Source organism: Pipra filicauda, unplaced genomic scaffold, assembly GCF_003945595.2.
Source record: "Pipra filicauda isolate LSUMZ 115617 unplaced genomic scaffold, ASM394559v2 scaffold323_size1005334_pilon, whole genome shotgun sequence".
Taxonomy (NCBI): Eukaryota; Metazoa; Chordata; class Aves; order Passeriformes; family Pipridae; genus Pipra; species Pipra filicauda.
In genome coordinates this window covers 742,285-760,286 of record NW_024104447.1, presented here as the reverse complement: position 1 = coordinate 760,286, position 18,002 = coordinate 742,285, and the positions used below count along the sequence as shown (strand labels likewise).

The 18,002-nt window shown below is 49.7% G+C and overlaps 1 protein-coding gene across 2 annotated transcripts in view; it reads left to right on the top strand.

Moving 5' to 3' along the window:
- FLI1 (Fli-1 proto-oncogene, ETS transcription factor) overlaps window positions 1-18,002 on the top strand; it is a 90,105-nt gene that overhangs the window by 48,170 nt on the left and 23,933 nt on the right. For both annotated transcript variants that reach the window (XM_027747956.2, XM_027747960.2), the window contains 3 exons: window positions 2,425-2,636; window positions 11,644-11,798; window positions 14,752-14,955. In XM_027747956.2, the coding sequence (XP_027603757.1) occupies window positions 2,425-2,636; window positions 11,644-11,798; window positions 14,752-14,955 (571 nt within the window). The remainder of the gene's footprint in view (window positions 1-2,424; window positions 2,637-11,643; window positions 11,799-14,751; window positions 14,956-18,002) is intronic.

The following is an 18,002-nucleotide window of genomic DNA, read 5'->3' as shown; positions in this document are numbered from 1 at the left end:
ATCCTTTGGAGTGTTGTTGGGTCTGGGTTTTTTTGGGACAGCCAGAAAGATCCCTACCTTCCAAATTTTTTCCATCTTCTGCAGAAGTAAAATGGCTTTAGGCAGAAAAAGCTGCCTAGAATTAAGTGGTCCTGACTCCACTTGAATTCAGAAGAACCCCCAAATATCTGCACAAGTCCTGCTGAAGCTACAGTGTTTGCTGTAAAAAATCTTGTGAGCAACCTCTCACACTGATTAGGTCGGATAACCATCATAGTTATTTTCCCAGATATTGTGTCCCTTAAAAAATCCCAATTTTATGTATGTTTTTAGACTGGAAATCTCCGAACCCAAACCTTGGAAATTTTTCTTTGATGAATTTGCTGTGGTGCTCATGGTCTCCTTGTCTCTGCCCAGCAGAGGGTGGGTCTTGAGAGTCCTAAGTCAGTCCAGCAGGAACCCCCAGGAACCCCCAGGAACGTGGGGTTCGCCTGGCACCTCAGGCCAGAACGTGGGCAACCCCACGTTTTTTGTGCCGAGAGGAAATGGAGGCCCACAGAAAATGTGTCATTTAGGAAGCCAGGCTGACATCCTGAGTTCAGTGAATCAGCAAGTCACTCCATCTGACCTCCAAAGGGAAGGCTTTGCTCTCCTTTAAGAGCTGAACCATCTCGTGTTCTTGGACCTTCCTACAGAGCTGAAGGTCACAGCCTGGAGACAGTCCCAGCCCTCTGAGGGACACAATTCACACCAACCCTTCCCAGGGGCAGCTTCCACTCCCTCCCTTACTCTAATTAAAGCTGAAAAAGGGGGGGTGTGTGTTTCTGAAAGGTTGTGAATCCAGCAAGGAAAAGTTGCTGGAAAGGTTGAACAGTGTGAGCTCCTTCCAGGAGGCAGCATTGGCAGTGTGGGGTAACAACTCTCTTTTCTGTTGTTTAATGGAGCCCCTGGGAGAGGTTGATCCCAAGATTTTTACAGCAAACACTGTAACTTCAGCAGGACTTGTGTAGATGTTTGAGGGTTCCTCCTTAGTCAGGCCCACTTAAATTCTAGGCCACTTCAGCTTATTTGGGTTTGTTGCGTGATCTGAGATCAGAGATGGAAAAGTGCTGATTTCTGTAGATGCACTGCCCTGACTCTCTAAGTGGGTTAACTTCAGGCTGAAGGGGATTCTCATGTTCACCCAATAGACTCCTAATTATTGCCATTTTTTGTGATGGTACCATGAGCCTGGTGATTCCTGATTTGCTCTTGGATTCTTGTGCAATGGGAGAGTTCCATGAGCTGCACTTTTCTAAGTTTTCAGAATTTCTGTTTCCCTCCCTGGTTATGGAAGAATTTACAAAACAAACCCCCAAAACAACGACTGGGGGGAGGTGGGGACAAAGCAGTAATTTCTTATTTTTAAAGGCTCACAATAGGGACTGTGTCCTGTGAATTTTGAGCATGAGGGGCTCAGCACACACAACTTTCAGTTGTCTGTCTGTCTGTCTGTCTGTGTGCTGAGAGTGACCCACTGCTGCCCACACATCACTGGTATCTTTTGAATGCTCAGTGGATCACACAGTAGGTGAGTCTGTTGCTGCCTTTGTTTTGGAGGTTGCTCCACTAATTCACATTAAAAGAGTGTGTGCTTTTAGTCTGGGAGGTTCCTCCTTCGGTTTCTGCCCTGCCAGTCATAAAGGCAGCTGTGTTATGTGTGGTTAACTGAGCTCCAGCAAGAACATGCAGACCTTGGCAGATGCACTTTGAATCACCAGGGCTGTGCCAAAGCCATCAGAGCCCAGCTTGCTTTGTGTAGGAAACCTGAGCACATCAACCCAAGGAAGTGCATGACCAAAACTTTTTGTCAACAGTTGGAGTTTTAGCAGGGGAAAAAAAAAAAGGATGACCATTTCCTGTTTTTAAGCATTTCTAGAAATGCATAGTTTGGTAAAGCACCAGTCCTACACTTCCCACAAAATAAACAAAAAGTGTAAAGTAATGCATTTTTTCCCGCACCACGAACACCCATAACTCTGACCTGCACTGGCTGCTCCTCCTGCAGCAGTAACCTCAAAACACACACAAACCCCGTGAAAGGAGATGTCCCTGCAGAAATGCTGCCCAGTGCACATCCCTGGGCTGAGCCGGGAGCAACAAGTGCACGACCTGAGCAGGGAGGGGACAGAGCAGCCCCGTCCCCGTTTGCAGAAGTGACCCCGAGTGCTGGTGCCACCCCGAGCGAGCACAGGCAGCAAAGCAAAGCCAAGGCAGGCCAGCCCTGCTTTGCATAGGGGTTGGTGGCCCCCGGGGGCTCTGATTCAACCTGCGATCCTGGCAGATGGTGGTTGCAGACAGCGCGGGGCAGCTGCGGCCCTGCAGGTGCTCACCAGCTCAAAGGAGAACTGCAGCGGAGTTGCTGGTTTAGTCACAGCTCTGAGGGCCTGTTTTGTCTCTCCCCAGGAGGCTCTGTCGGTGGTGAGCGACGACCAGTCCCTGTTCGACTCCTCGTACGGCGCTGCCCCCCAGCTCCCCAAGGCAGACATGACGGCCTCAGGGAACCCCGACTACGGCCAACCCCACAAAATCAACCCCCTGCCCCCGCAGCAGGAGTGGATCAACCAGCCCGTCAGGGTCAGTGTCAAAAGGGAGTATGACCACATGAACGGATCCAGGTAAGAGCCTTCCCACACCTACTGCTGATTGTAAATCACAGAATGTCCTGGGTTGGAAGGGACCCACAGGGACCAACTTCTGAGTCCAAACTCCACATGAAAGCACAGCATGGACCGGCCATTCCTGCTCCTGTCCTGCCTATCAACAATCCCCCTCTCTGGGTAGGACCACTGTAGGACCATATCCCCCTCCCCCTGCAGTTCCCTCGTTGTGACTCGTTTTTTAATGACCAGAGCATCTCGCTCCGGCAGCTCTTCAGGATGGATCCCATCAAACGCCGGGATCCCAGTCCCCACAGACCCTGCCCAGAGCAGGGCAGGACACTGCCAGGGCAGAGCTCACGCTGCAAATGCTGCCGTAACCCACACATCCCATCACCTAGTTCAGCATCCCACGGATGTGCCGTGGTCCAAGGGCTCACTAAGGTGGTCAGACCATAATAGTTGGGGTTTGTACCAGTGCTCCAGAGTGAAGCAGTGACAGCTGCACTCCTGGACTGTCAGGGCTGCACTGGAGGGCCCTTTTTACTGCATCTGAACTCTATTCCTGCTCCACCAGGGCAGAAGCAACCCTGTGAAACTGGAGAGCTGTTCGATGGAGAAGGGAAAAAGAGGAGACAAGGTCCTTTAGGGCAGAGTATGAGGTGTAACAACACAAAAGTCCTGTACCCACGTCTTCTGTGTGGATATCGGTGACCACTGGTGACACAGAGTCCAGGAGAGGTTGGAGCAGAGTTTTAACACCACGGGGTCGCTGGTTGTGGTGTAACCTCTCCAGCTCACAGCCAAAAGAGTAACAGGCCATTCCCCAGTCATTTGTAGTTAGAGCTGGAAGAGGTGAATCATTTCCTTGTTCAATGACAAATTGAATAACTTGAAAACATTTAATTAGCACAGCTCAGGTTGCCTCTTTTAAAACCATTACTTCAAATCCAAAGCTTGGAAACAAATCCCACCTTCTTGCACATAATCTTTAGGTGTAAAAATTTCAATTTTTTTTCAGTTTTAAATATATACAATATAGATAAACTTTTATTTTTTAGCATAGGGTTTTAGAGCTCATATTAATTTTAAATTTTATTTTAATTTCAAAGTCACGAACACCTCTAGAGTAGAGTGTTAATAAACCCTCAAGGGTTTTTCTGCTCTAGGGTTACTTTAGTGGCACATTTTCCTGGTTTCTGAGAACAGAGTTGGAAACAGAAAGCAGCCTTGCACTTTCAGACTTCTGCAGTGAGATGATGGTGTTAAAGACATCAAACAGCAGCCTGTTTTTGTTTCCTCGTAAGAGTACAGTAGATGCTGATTTTGCTCTCAGATAAAGGTCTCTGCAGCAGTTGCTCTCTCAAGGTGATTATTTGTGGGCTGAACTCGACCTTGCCCTGGTTGTACCTTAGGATCATTTCTCAACTTCATAAAATCTACGTGGATTTTTGCACTGGTGCTTCCAGTCTCAGAACTGAGGCTGAAACGGGGGGAAACAAGTTATTTCCTCAAAGACACCATCCCTGGATAACACAGAGACAAGGATGGATCTTGAAAGCACCAGCTGGGGTTTTTGATGGTCATGGGTTCACCTTTGGCTCCCAAGGCTGGTTTTCTTAGGAAGAGGAAGCCCTTTGTAGCATTGCCAGGCTGCCCACGGCAAGGTCAGGCTGGATGGGGCTCTGAGGAACCTGGGACAGTGCAAGGTGTCCCTGCCCACGGCAGGGGTGGGATGAGATGGGCTTGAAGGTCCCTTCCAACCCAAACCATTCTGGAATTCTCTGACTGCATCAGTTGCTCACACCCACAGTGTCAGATACACACTCACAGTGTTTCCTCCCATCACACTTGTCTACCTCACTCAGGAAATTTTGGGAGGCCAAGGGAACAAGCAGTGCTGTCACATCCACAGGCATCATATATTTGTGCTCCTCAGCCCCTGGACAGATTCTGAGTGGGGGCACTTGTATCCCCAAATTGTCCGTGCATTGCATTCCCTACCTGGGCTGTGCTTCCCTTGGGACCCTTCCATGCCAATGTCCTCATCAGCTCAGGAAAAAGGGAAATAATCTGCTTGGACAAAGGGATTCATTACCAGCTGGAAGAGCCCTGGGAGCCCCAGAGAAAGGCCCTCCAGGAGTGTGGTGGTTCTGGGCAAAAAGGAAATCCTTCCTTACGGGCTTGCTCAAGACTACAAGGTTCTTGGGCAGAAAATAAGTGTCCTCAGTGTCTCTAAGGGAGGAGTGAGAACCTCCCAAGCTGTCAGACAAAAAGAAAAGGCTGTTTTGCATGTCAGGACCAAGCACTGCAGTAGCTTCCAGCCTTACCTTTTGATAACTCGTAAGCACAAGAGCTCCAACCCACCATGACACGAGAACACTCCCTTGGCTTCTCCAGCCTCTCCTCCTGTTCAGGGCTGAAAATGTAACGTCCTTTCCTCTTGTGTGCATCACAGTCCATGGGGTTGGACTGGGCCACTCCTCTGGCAAAACCAACACATGTGGGAGTGACAAATACCAATCCCAACACAAACTCACTCCAGCTGCAGGTGGATCCCAACCCCTGTCCCCCTCCCTCTGTCCCCGCCTCTCCTGCTCTCTCTTGTTTCTCAAGGACACTCTGCCACCGAGTTCCAGCTGCCTCTCACAGGAGCAGCCTTTGTTCTGCCTTTATTCTGCCTCTATTCTGCCTTTCACCTGTGCTGTGTGGAGAGGGGGGTGTGTGTACTCAGGGACAAAGCTGCAGGGAGCTGCCAGGGGAGGAGCTGGGGACTGCAGGGGACAGTGCCCAGCTTTGCCTCTCTCTCTCAGAGACCAGCAGCAGGTCTGGGGGTGTGATGAGCTGGGCTGGTCCTCAGCAGGGTGGGAGAAGGGGTCTTTGAGGAACCTCTCCAAACTTGTTTAGCAGAGCCCTCCAAGTCCTCCAAGAAACCCCAACCACCTCTGTACCCCACATCAGATTGTCCTGGTTTACTCCCAGATTGGAAAGAATCTCCCAGATAACTCCATTCCAACTGTGTGCAGGGGAAGCCTGGGCAGGGGTCTGTGTTTTAGGAGAGAAGATGGGACTTCTGTGTAATTGCAAGATTTAGACAGAAATTTTGTGATCATTTCCAGGATTATCAGACCCAGATGCAGGTTATGGCTTCAAACTCTGCCCTTGCCTTCACAGACAGCAGCTTGCTCAGAGTAAAACCCAGGGCTACGTTTAATTATATTTAAAAAAAAAAAAACAAAATAAACAAACAAAAAGTCTTTCACATCTTAAATTTCAGTGAATGAAGGAGAAGGATTATTTAGGAAAATGTTGGATGAAGTTTAACCCAATTTACAGTCCACATTTATAACAGATTTTTTTGCTTATGTTTTACATAAATTCCAAATGCAGAGTGAACCAAGCTAGAGAAATTCCAGATCCTGACTGTATTTACTGAGTTACTACAGATCTGCATTTGTAGCTAAATTCAGGGAGTGATTTTTAAAAAGATGTTACAAAATTTGTCTGATCTTCAAATGTGAAAGAATGTTCCAACATGCTGATGTGGGCAGGGATGTGGGAAAACTTCACTGGGCAATTCCAGGATTTTGTCCAGCTAAAACAATGAAGTCAGTGCTTTGAAAAGGCTTTGGAGACATTCTTTAGAGACATCCCAGAGGAGCTGTGGCTGCCCCATCCCTGGAAGTGTCCAAGGCCAGGTTGGATGGGGCTTGGAGCAACCTGGGCCAGTGGAAGGTGTCCCTGCCCATGGCAGGGGGTGGAATGGATGGACTTGAAGGTCTCTCCCAACCCAAACCACTCTGGGATCCTGTGATTTTATATTTCTCTTGCTTTAGAACATTGAAATATGTTCTGAAGGTCTCCAAGTTCAGCGACCTCAGAGGGGTTTTGTGCCACAACAATTGTGTCAAACAAACCGAAGGACCATCCGTGGTGTCCGCAGGAATCAGCTCCCCTCGGAGCAGCGTGTGAGCCCTCTAGTGGGATCCGGGGGTGCCTCCCCCTCGGGTTTGTACGGACCTGCCTGGGATAAACAACCATAATTTCCCCCACTTTCTGCGGCTGACCCTTCTTCCTGCAGCCTCGCAGTGTCTGTCAGTGTGACTGCCCTCCCGAGGCCTTCCCGGCAGCAGGGGTAAAGGGCAGGTGGATGCAGGTTTGGAGGAGCTGACTCTGCTCCCGGCCTGTCAGAGGGAACCACGAGCAGAATCCCAGTATGTCTGTGCTTCCTGCCTTCACTGCACACCAAAAAACAAACTAAAATCTAATTTCAAGTGTAACTATGAAAGCTGAGATGACCAAATGGGGCTTTACACAAAAAAGTGGCAAATTCAAAAAGAAAAGAAGGTGGGAAGAATGGAGGCATGAAAGGATAGGAAGAGAGGGTTAGAAAGGAGGAAATATCCCCCTGATCACAGCTGAGTCAGCGTCAGAAATTCCTGAAATCCCTTATTTTGTTCCTCGGAATGGAAGCCAAAGGTGATTCCTAGACAGAGCCCTGGGACAGTAATTGTTTTGTTTCCAGGTGTCTGGAACCCAGGCTGAAGCTGTGCAGAGGGTTTATTAGTCAGTGCCAGGAGAGCTGCTTTCCCAAACACCACACTCTTGGCATCCCCAGAGACTGCCACTGGAGCTGCTGGAACGAGGAGCCTTTGGACAGACAATGGGAATAATAGGTTCTGCTTCATTTTCCTTGGCCTCTGACACTGCCACAGGGATGTTGTGAAAGCAGCCTGTATCCATTCACCTGGGTAGATCCACGTTTTCTGCCCAGAGCCTGAGCAAATCCAACCTGCAGAACCACCTGAAAGTCTGGAGTCTGTGAAAAACCAAGGATTAATCTGGAATCTGCAATCCCCTCCCACAAACATTTTCAAATAAGGAGGAAATCTTTATCTGAATTCAAGCCTGCCTGTGGGCAGTGCATGAGCTAAGGAAGGGGTGATATTCCATGGACACACCATTCCTGGCTCACAGCTCCTGCTCTCATCAGATACCATTGTTGTTCCCACACTGCATTCTCTGTGTGGCCACAGCTACACCCACCTTCTGCTGGGATCAATCCCACTGAGGCTGGGGCAGGACAGGAGCAGCCATCCTGGAGTGCAGAGAGGGTTCAGTCTGGCACTGCTGATTTCCCAGGAAAAGGCTCTCTTTGGATCTGGTAGGAAATGTCAGGATACACAGGACACAAAATTAAGGATCTTCTCCCGTTGCTGTCACTAAAGATTTCCTGGTATTTTCTTAAGGACAGATCAGTCTCCTGCCCAGGGAAGTTTGGGTAATGCTGTTCCCAGTTATTCCTGTCCCATGGACTGGGATCCAACCAGCCTGAAAAGTTCCTCAGAGGGAATGGAGGCAGCCTCATGGACACAATCCTGGCAGGTACACGGAGCACATTCTGTGTCCTGCAGGATTCGTGGAGCAGCTTCTCCTCCCACAGTGGTTGGTTGGGGTACCTCGGTCCCTTCAACTTCAGATCTTTTCTGATTTTTTCAGGTTGTCTGGGTTTGGCTGCTGAGACTCACAGAGCAAGGAGGGGGTAGAGAGGGTCCAAACTGCCAAACCAAGAGTGTGTGATGTGAAAACATCATCCCCAAACCACGGAGGAGATGTGACAGCACGGGGATCACTGCTGTCCCTGTGCTGGGGGGGTCATGTGAAGATGCTGAGCAGAGAGAGCAGAGACAGCCAAGGGCTCTGTGGTCTGTTCCTGAGGGTCATTTCATGCCAGCAGAAAGCAGGGATAAACTGTTTAGAAGATGTTATTATCCAAGAGTCTGGAGATCAGAGAATCATAGAATCCCAGGATGGTTTGGGATAGAAGGGACCTTAAAGACCATCTTGTTCCACCCCCTGCCATGGGCAGGGCCACCTTCCACTAGCCCAGGGTGCTCCAAGCCCCATCCAGCCTGGCCTTGGACACTTCCAGGGATCCAGGGGCAGCCACAGCTTCTCTGGGCAACCTGTGCCAGGGCCTCCCCACCCTCCCAGCCAGGAATTCCTTCCCAATATCCCATCCAACCCTGCCCTCTGGCAGTGGGAAGCCATTCCCTGTGTCCTGTCCCTCCATCCCTTGTCCAAAGCTCCTCTCTGGGAGCCCCTTTAGGCCCTAGAAGGGGCTCTCAGGTCTCCCTGGAGCCTTCTCTCCTCCAGGTGAACCCCCCCAGCTCTCCCAGCCTGGCTCCAGAGCAGAGGGGCTCCAGCCCTTGGATTTACTCCAACAGCTCCATGGCCTACTAATGCTGGGGGAGCCTGAGTTGGACACAGTACTGCAGGTGGGGTCTATGGTGGAACAGTATCCTAGGGGTCTGTATAAGCATTACCCATGTTATTATTTCACCATAAATAGTGTGTGTCTCAGCTGCAGGGGTTATTTTTCCTGGATAATTTTAACCCAGAGCAGGGCAGTGAGGGTGACCACTGCAGAAGGACCTGAGGCAGCAGGGAGCCCCTGGGATGTGCTGAAAGCAGGGAACTGTGGTGCCTGAAGGAGGGAGAACTCATCCCAAAGGCAGGTGGGAATCCACACGTGGGGCTGTGTGTCCAGCTTTGCCCCAGCCCTGGGCTGCCCACCCCACCCACACCAGCTGCTGGGCCCCAGGCAGGGCAGGAGGAGGTTGGTCCCCTCCCAGGGCCAGTGTGACACCCTGGAACATGGATGCTCTCCCGAGTCTTCCCAGGACAGGCTGTTCCTCAGCAGAGAATCAGATCCTTTGTGCTGCCTCAGGGCTTTTTCTCTGCCAGCATAGGCAGCATTTAACACCTGACACAGAGCATTTCAGCAGAGTCTGAGCCATGAGCACATTCCCATGAAAACCCGTGGCCCTGCAGTTGCTCAGCCTCTCCTCACTGCCACGGGGACATTAAACCTTCAGCAGTTCCCTCTCCGAAGGCAGATTTTGGTTCCCTGCCTGGAAAAACAGTAGGCGAAATAGTAAAACCTTAAATTCGAACATGTGTAACTTATACATCTTATTTCCATTTTCAAGCAACATTCTCTTAGTAAGACATGAGGAAAAAATTACCATCTGCCTCAGAATATCTCGGTGGAGCATTTATCTCCCAGCCACGATAACCAAAGCTCAGTAATTTCTCCCTCCCCCCCCAGTTCAGGTTGAGAGACAAATTTGTTTAGTGTCCTGACTGGGATGCCTTGCCAGCTGAACTCAGAGGGTGGGATTTGCTGCACTGTCATAGTTCTTACCCTGCAGCAAAAGGTTTCCTCCCAAACCACTTGGTTTCTGGCAGAGAAGGAGGATGGCTGTGGGATTAAACCCGTGGCCTGAACTGCCCTGGATGTGGGCTCTGGGATTGCTTTGTGAAGAGATTGGGCACGAATTCACCCTTGGGAAGGTGAGGGCAATAATGTGCCCTTCCCTGGGAGGTTCCTCAGAGCTGGGATGTTCTCTGTGTGTGTGGCAGGCTCTGGGCCCGTGTTCGAAGTGACTAAAAGTGTGAATTACTATTACAGCTGGATAAAAACACAATCTGTGCTCCCATCTGTGGTTGGAGGTTCACAATTGTCCCAGAGCAACCCAGAGACTTACCAAGGCTCTGCAGGCAGGCCAGGGCTCAGCACAGAGCCACCTGAGCTGCTGAGTGTTCCCTCCTCATCACCCCATCACCTCCAAGTCAAACTGGGGCTGGAGCCTCTTCCCCAAACCATTGCTGTGCTCTGGAGTTCCTGACTCGGGCCAAAGGCACCCAAGATTTCCAGATTTCCTCTCCAGGACTGGGGCACTATTAAGCACAGAATCATAGAATCACAGAATCAGAATAATAAAATCACAAAATCACAGAATCCCAGAATCAGAGAATCAGAGAATCCCAGAATCAGAGAATCCCAGAATCATAGAATCACAAAATCCCAGAATGAGAGAAACCCAGAATCCCAGAATCCCAGAATGGCAGAATCATAGAATCCCAGAGTCATAGAATCTCCTGGTTTGGAAGGGATCCATCAGGATCACCGAGTCCAACTCCTGGCCCTGCACAGAACACCCCACCAATCCCCCCATGTGCTGAGAGCCTTGTCCAAACACTCCTTGAGCTCAGACTAAGAACAGACAAGATCAGTTGTGTTCAGCCCTGTGGAAATAAGGCTCTTCCTGCTAATATTGAGTATTGTGCTGTGACTCCCCTGTCCCTTTGGTTGGTATCTTGAGTTCCATGTTAATGCCACGAAGGGAGTGTCCCTGTGTCCATGCAGAGCTCTGCAGAAGTGCCTCAGGACATGGGATGGGCAGTGTCTGTCAGGGGACAGGCTCCATGGAACAGGTGTTTTAACACCTGGAAGAGCCCCAAAGGGCTCCCAGGAGCAGCCAACTGTACCTGCAGGGTTGCTAAAATGCACTGAGCAACAAAGGATGGAGGGCAGTGGAGGTGTGACCAACAGGCCCATGTGACAGGCACGTGCTCTTTATGTAGTTTGGGAATTTCGGTATTCCAGAGGTATTGAGTATGGCCTGCAAGCAACCACTGCCTTGTCTGGAAGTCATTCCTCTTGGATTCTGCAGCTCTCTCTCCTCCAACTGGTTTCATTATCAGAGATCTCCCAGTGAGACTTATGGTTCATAGATCACCCTGTAGATCCCATGTCAGGTTAGGAATGGCCTCTCCCACCCTATAGATCCTGGGACAGGTCAGGTATGGCCTCTCCCACCCTATAGATCCTGGGACAGGTCAGGAATGGCCTCTCCCACCCTATAGATCCTGGGACAGGTCAGGTATGGCCTCTCCCACCCTATAGATCCTGGGACAGGTCAGGTATGGCCTCTCCCACCCTATAGATCCTGGGACAGGTCAGGTATGGCCTCTCCCACCCTATAGATCCTGGGACAGGTCAGGAATGGCCTCTCCCACCCTATAGATCCTGGGACAGGTCAGGAATGGCCTCTCTCACACAGAAGAAACTCCAGTTAACGTTCCACCTCCGGGGTCATTGCCATGTGTGTAACCCAAACCCCTGCAGGGCTGGCAGGGCACAGTGATGGTAACTCAGCTCTTTCCTTTCCCATTCCAGGGAGTCCCCCGTGGACTGCAGCGTGAACAAATGTGGCAAGCTCGTGGGAGCAGGGACAGAGTCCAACCCCATGAGCTACAGCACCTACATGGATGAGAAGAACGGGCCTCCCCCCAACATGACCACCAACGAGAGGAGAGTCATCGTCCCAGCAGGTACCACCAACCCCTTTGGGTCCTGTCTGCTTGCACTGAATCAGGACAACAAGCAGACAATTAGTGCTGCTTCTTTTTTTTTTTTTTTCCCCTGGAATGAAGAGTTGTTTTGGTGTGTTGAACCAAATCCATCTCCCGTCATGTGTTAGAGGAGAATCTGCTTCCTGGGACACACAGAGGATGATTAAAGAGCACAGTTCATAGGCAAGACTAAGCATGAAGTGGGTCCAAATCATAACTCCAATGATGCTCCCAGGATCCAGATGCACTTTCATGTCATATTGATTGATTCAAAATGAGCTATTTTGTTTTCATTTTTTTGTTAGAAGTAGAAACCCAGAAAAATTATATTTTGCAGGAACTGCATTATCCTTCCAAAAACTGTAACACAGAAACATTCCTGTCCAGCTCTGTTTGCATTTGATATCCACATCTGCTCTCTGGAATTGGCAGGATGCATTGGATGCATTTGGGATGCTGGGGAGGCAACCGGTGAAGGCTGAACCTGGAATGAGGAGCCTTTAGCCCTGCAAAGTTTACAAACACCAGCCATACAAACAGGCAAGCCCAGGAACTTTCCAGCCAAGGAGCCAAGTGCTGGCCCAGTTTCTGTCCCAGAACTTGCTCTGATTTGGAGGGTTTCACCCAGGGCAGGGAGGGTTGCCCTGAGGTTGTGCCCAAGCCAGCAGACAAACTGCTGGCAGGACGAAATGCGCTCGTGGAATTCAGCTCTGCTCTCTGACCATGGCTTGGCCATGAACAGATGACAATTCTCAAGCATTTGGTTGCCATTTAGGATGAAAAGGAAAAGCCAGTAAGAGACTGACAGCAAATCTCCCAGCCCCGTGGAAGCTGTCCTTGGGCCCTGCTCGGAGGGACTGGCTGAGCTGCCTGGGGACAGCCCCGGGGCCATTTGCAGTGTCAGCACTGCCCAACCAGTCCTTGTGTTATCAAAGGTGCTCAGCATCCATCCTGCTCCCCACCATGCTGTTTAGGCATGTTTAAAAACACCAAGGGTGAGCTAAAGTTTAGCATTGTTGAAAGAGGGGAAATTTTAGTGCCCTCGGTGGAAGAAAAGGTTTCGAATCTTCTCTTAGAAGGGAAGCGAAGGAAGGGACTTTTTCTCCCCATGGTGAGCATCCACAACTCAAAGCCTTGAGAAACTAGCAGTGATTTACCAGACTTTGGAAGACAATAGTGAACATCATCCCAGACCTCTGGCTGCAGGACATGAGAAGACTCATCCAAGAAAGGCATTTGGAAATTTTAATATAATCCAGAATTGAGATTTATAGTGCATTAGGGTGAAGATAAGCAAGAATAATGTCACATTAGGCTTACAATAGTAGTAATAACAAACTCCAAGCCATGTTTCAAGAAGGCAGTTTTTCAGAGACCATTCAATGTCTTTTACAGTGTTTAAAGGGAGGCCACAAATTCACTCTGCCCTCTAGATGTTGTGTGTTTTTGCAAAACTCAAGACAAATAAGTCTTTCAATTAAAAAAAAAAAAAAAGAATCCTCCCTTGAATACTTCCATTGTAAAATTTGCAGCCTTTTGCCAGTGCTTAGAAAGCAGAATTTAAATTAACTTTGCCAAGACATGAAGGAAATCCATGTGTCGTTCCCAAAGCAGACTTGCAAAGGTAGAGAGTTTTAAATTCCATGTTTAGAATTGAGCTTTAAGCAACCCAGGTTTACTAGAGCCTCAGTGGGGAAATGTCACAGTTATCAGTTCAGTGTCCCATGGTCCCATTTCTCCATTTCATGCTGTTATTCTGGAACTGGAGTGCCCAGGAATGCACCAGGCAGAGGCACTGCCTGACCTTGTGTGCCCAGGGATCCCCACACCCTGAGCACACACAATTTACAGCCCTGGCCCAAGGAATTATTTGATAAAGTTATTTTATAAATCTGTGGCAGAGGCATTTCTTGTCCCTGCCCAGAGCACACCCTGTGTCCTTCTGATCCACGTTCTCTGCTCCTCGGGACCTGAGGCGTTTGAGGTTTGTCTTGGAGCACTGGCCCAGCTGTTAATGACACACCAAACATCTCCAAAGTTTCAACTTCACTTTGCAATCCTCTCCAGCTGCAACAGAACATGAATTTGCAGCTTAAATTTTGAAATGGGCTTCGTGGGGAGCAGCAGCACAGGAAACATCTGAAAAGGCAGATATGCTCTGCAATGACTCTGTGGAATGGTATCGTGGCACAAGCCTTGCTGGGGCCTTCTGAGCTCAGGCTCTTTGCAAAACTCAAAGGCTGATTTCTTTTTTTAACTCCCTCCCCATGGGCTCTGAGTCTCCAGCCGGGTTCAATCTCTCTCCTACGTCACCACCAGCAATAAAGATTCCCCAGCTGGGGCTCTGCTGACAGTCCCTAATGATGCAGGAGACAGGATAGAATCCACATTGCCCTCCGAGAGCTGGAGGCTTTTCCAGGAGGTGGAATTGTGTTCCTGTCAGCAGGGTGAAGGCTGTGACTCACAGCCATGGCAGCCTGCTCTGCTTAAGCAATAAGAGGGTTTTTTCAGAGTCCCTTTGCTGACCATAAATCCCCCCATCCTCCTTTCAAATGTCAGCTCTGGGGACCTCCTGGTGCACCTGTGAGGGATGGTGGGACTGCAGAGCCCTGATGGCACTGCAGAGCCACTGCTGGGACAGGCATCCCCTCTCAGAGGGATGAGTTGCCTTTGGGAAGCTTTTTTCCAGGGGAAAAGTCCCAGTCCAATGTCACCAGTGTTGTTCCCAAGCAGAGGAATAAGATCTGGGCAGGTGGGAGGCAGTGCAGTGACCCTGCCAGTGTATCAAGCACAGAGCTTGCTCATCTTCCAAAACACGTCGGGATCAGCAAATTCCATGTATTTGGCTGTGGGAGCAGTGGTTAATGCTTTGACTGGGCTGCTGTGAGTGCTGGAGGCTCGTGTGTAACCACCCCTTGTGCTTCCCTGGCAGATCCCACCCTCTGGACCCAGGACCACGTGCGCCAGTGGCTGGAATGGGCTATCAAGGAGTACGGATTGATGGAGATCGACACCACCATCTTCCAGAACATGGATGGCAAAGAGCTCTGCAAGATGAACAAGGACGACTTCCTCAGAACCACCTCCCTCTACAACACAGAAGTTCTGCTGTCTCACCTCAGTTACCTCAGGGAAAGTGAGTATTGCCCTGGCTCTGCCCTGCCCTGACACGCTGGGAGGAGCTGAAGTGGGTGTTGCACTTCTAGGGATCTTCCTGCAGGATGACGAGGAGGGAAGGGGAGGGAAAATGAAAAGAGAAACACAGGCAGAGACAGTAAACATGGAAACAAGGAATAAAAAGTGGGTTGGAAAGCTCAGATTAACTCAGATGGAGTTCCTGGTGCTACCAGGGAGGTGAAGAACTGAGCAGGACAATGAGATCAGATAGTCCTACAGATTATAAAAACATCTGTGGCTACGTGATATAAATACATATATTTGCTGTAGAGATCAAAGCCAACATTAACTGATGTGGCACAGGCAAATTATCCCCAAATTTGCATCTGGAGGGCTGTGCCCTTTCCCTCAGGCTTCTGGTGAAACTTCTTCAAAACAGGACCCACAACTGGCCTGAGCTGGAGATTTCCCGTGTTCCTGGAGGCCCAGGTTGGTTGGAAAGAGAAAAAAAATCCAAGAGTGATTCCCCAGATGTAAAGGTGCTGAAGCAGACACCATGCAAATGACCCAAAACTCACAAAAAACCTGTGGAAGCTCTTTATTGCTCCTCTCTGTCCCACAGTAGAGCCTGGGATGGACCCAACAGTCCTTTTTGCTGCAAACCAGAGGCTGTGAGCAGTCTGCTGAGCTACTTCTGGAACAGTATCATCTCAGCAGCCCAAACAAGAATGTCCCACTTATGGATGGCACAGGTTCTTGAGGGAGTCTTAGTTTCAAACTCAGATTCCAATATTTCTGTGCAACCATCAGCTTCCACAGCTTCCAAATGTCTCCCCTTCATCCAGTAAGGGAGCCAAAAGCATCTCCTTCCCTCACAAAGGTGTGCTAAGGATGACTGTGCTGGGATGAGGCCAGAGAACTGGAGCTGAGCCCCACATGCTCCAGGGTTTTTTCAAGTGAAACAGCTTTCGTAGCAGTATGATTATTTAAGGACTCAAAAATCAGGAGAAGGTGCCATAAATCAAGGTGGGAGCACAGGGAGAGAAAGCAAAAAGTCCATTTTCTCCACTAGAGAATCAAATTGTGACGGAAAGGCAGCTGAAGATGTCTCCTCTGGCCAGTGCAGGCAAGGATGACAGCATTTATTGAGGGTGTTCCTTCAAAGCTGTGCAGTGCTGGTCTCTCCCTGCCTAAAATCAGCGGGAGCTTTAGAGATTACAGTGGCACAAGAGTTAGATCACAGATGGGTGCCTCTGTAAGCCCCACCTTTATTTTTTTTTTTGAGAAGCTGAGCCAAGGAAATGATTCACAACAAATAAAAGCTGTTGGATTTGAACAGTTTTTGTCCCTTGTGGCTTCACAATAAAGTAATTTCCCATCCAAAAGAATTGGTGGATTCCATCCTGTTTCATCAGCAAAGAGCTGCTGGGTCACAGGACACTTTGGAAGGCAGGTTTGCACACAGGATTACACACTTTTCTGGGACAGGGAAGGCAGTGCTGTGAAGGCAGAGCTGCTTGGGGCAAACCTGCTGACTTTGGGCAAATCAGGTTCTTTGTAACCAGAAACGTGTCTGAATTCCCAAAGGATAAATCCTCAAGTGAGACACTTGAATTGCCTTATTGCTAAGGCTGGAGAATGGACAGGGAGAGAGAGCTGTGTGGGGTTTGATCAGGTTCAAATTCACCAGGCTGAATTTGAAAGGCTTGGCAGAGGACTTGGATTCCTCTCTTTCTTTAGCTCCACATGGCATCTCCAGTGCCTGCTGTCCTGACATTTGGGGTGTTCAGAGACAGGATCAGGGGAATCACATTGTTGATCTCATGGCATAAGCCTGAAGACCTGGATTCAGTGGCCACCTTTCCCATCTGCTGCTGCCCATTTGCTCAGGAACAAATTCCCAGTTGATCCCACCAAGCTTTAGATGCCTGAACTCTGGTCACACTCTGGTCTCCACTGGCAGAAGAGAAGCCTCAGGGCACGGTGACGCTCAGGAAAACAGTCTCCTGGTTCACATCTTGCTTTAAATGCCTGAAACGAGGAGGAATAATCTTCTGCCTCAGTTCCTCTGGGCCTCAGTTTTACTTTCTGCAAAATGGGCCCAGTCCTCCTGCCTCCCATTGGTCTCATCCATGGACATGGGAAGCCTGTGGAGCAGGATTGTGCCTCCTGTCTCCCACGAGGGCTCGAGGGAGCCCTGCTGCATTTGCTGCAACAATGATCATAAAATATAACATCCTGCCAGGGGAGTACCTACCGTGATTTCTGTGCTCTTGGGCCAGTGCAAAACCCCAGCAACTTTGCTGGATTCGGGCAAATCCTTTATTCCCTTTTCACCTGGAAAGGAGGGTTCAATCCCAGTGCATGCCCAGCTTTTCTGATTAGAGATCTCGCTGTGCTCAGACATCATGGAGTGCTGTCCTTGCTAAAGCAGCTCCTGTGTGCCTGGGGCCGGGCAGCCTCCAGGAGCATTCCTTTCCCTGCAGCTGTTCCCAGGCTAACGACAGTCTGGAGTGGGGATCGCTGTTAACTCCCTCCCGGAGTAACGCCTTCCAAAGGAGCTGATTGTTTTTCCAGCCTGGCTTCCAGCGGATGTTTAGTGCCGAGCTCTGAGCTCAGTGCCATGGGGAGATGGGCTGCTTTTTCATCACTTTTCCCCCTCTGGAAGGTTGGTTGTTCCAGAGACACCCAGCTCTGCTCCTGCTCAGGGTGGGGCATATGTGATGGCAACAAACACAGGAGAATCTGGGGAGGTTGCAGACCCACAGGCTCAATTACCTCTGCCCAGTCCCTCTCCTGAAAAGTGTTCATCCTCTCAAGGTGCAACACTGGGTATGTGAGGCCAGTGGGTCCTCAACTTTAGTGTTTGTTTTCCAAGAATCAAAGCTGCTCTGAACTTTCTGAGCCTGTTTGCTCTCCAGGCAGGGAGAGTCCTTCAAAATGAGCTTCCTCAGACGGTTTTCAGCATTTTACCCTCCTGATCAGGGTGAAAACGTTCTTAAAGCTGCCTATGAAGTACCTTATTTTGGCACATCTGAGTCCAGATAGAAAAGATAAACCAGTAAC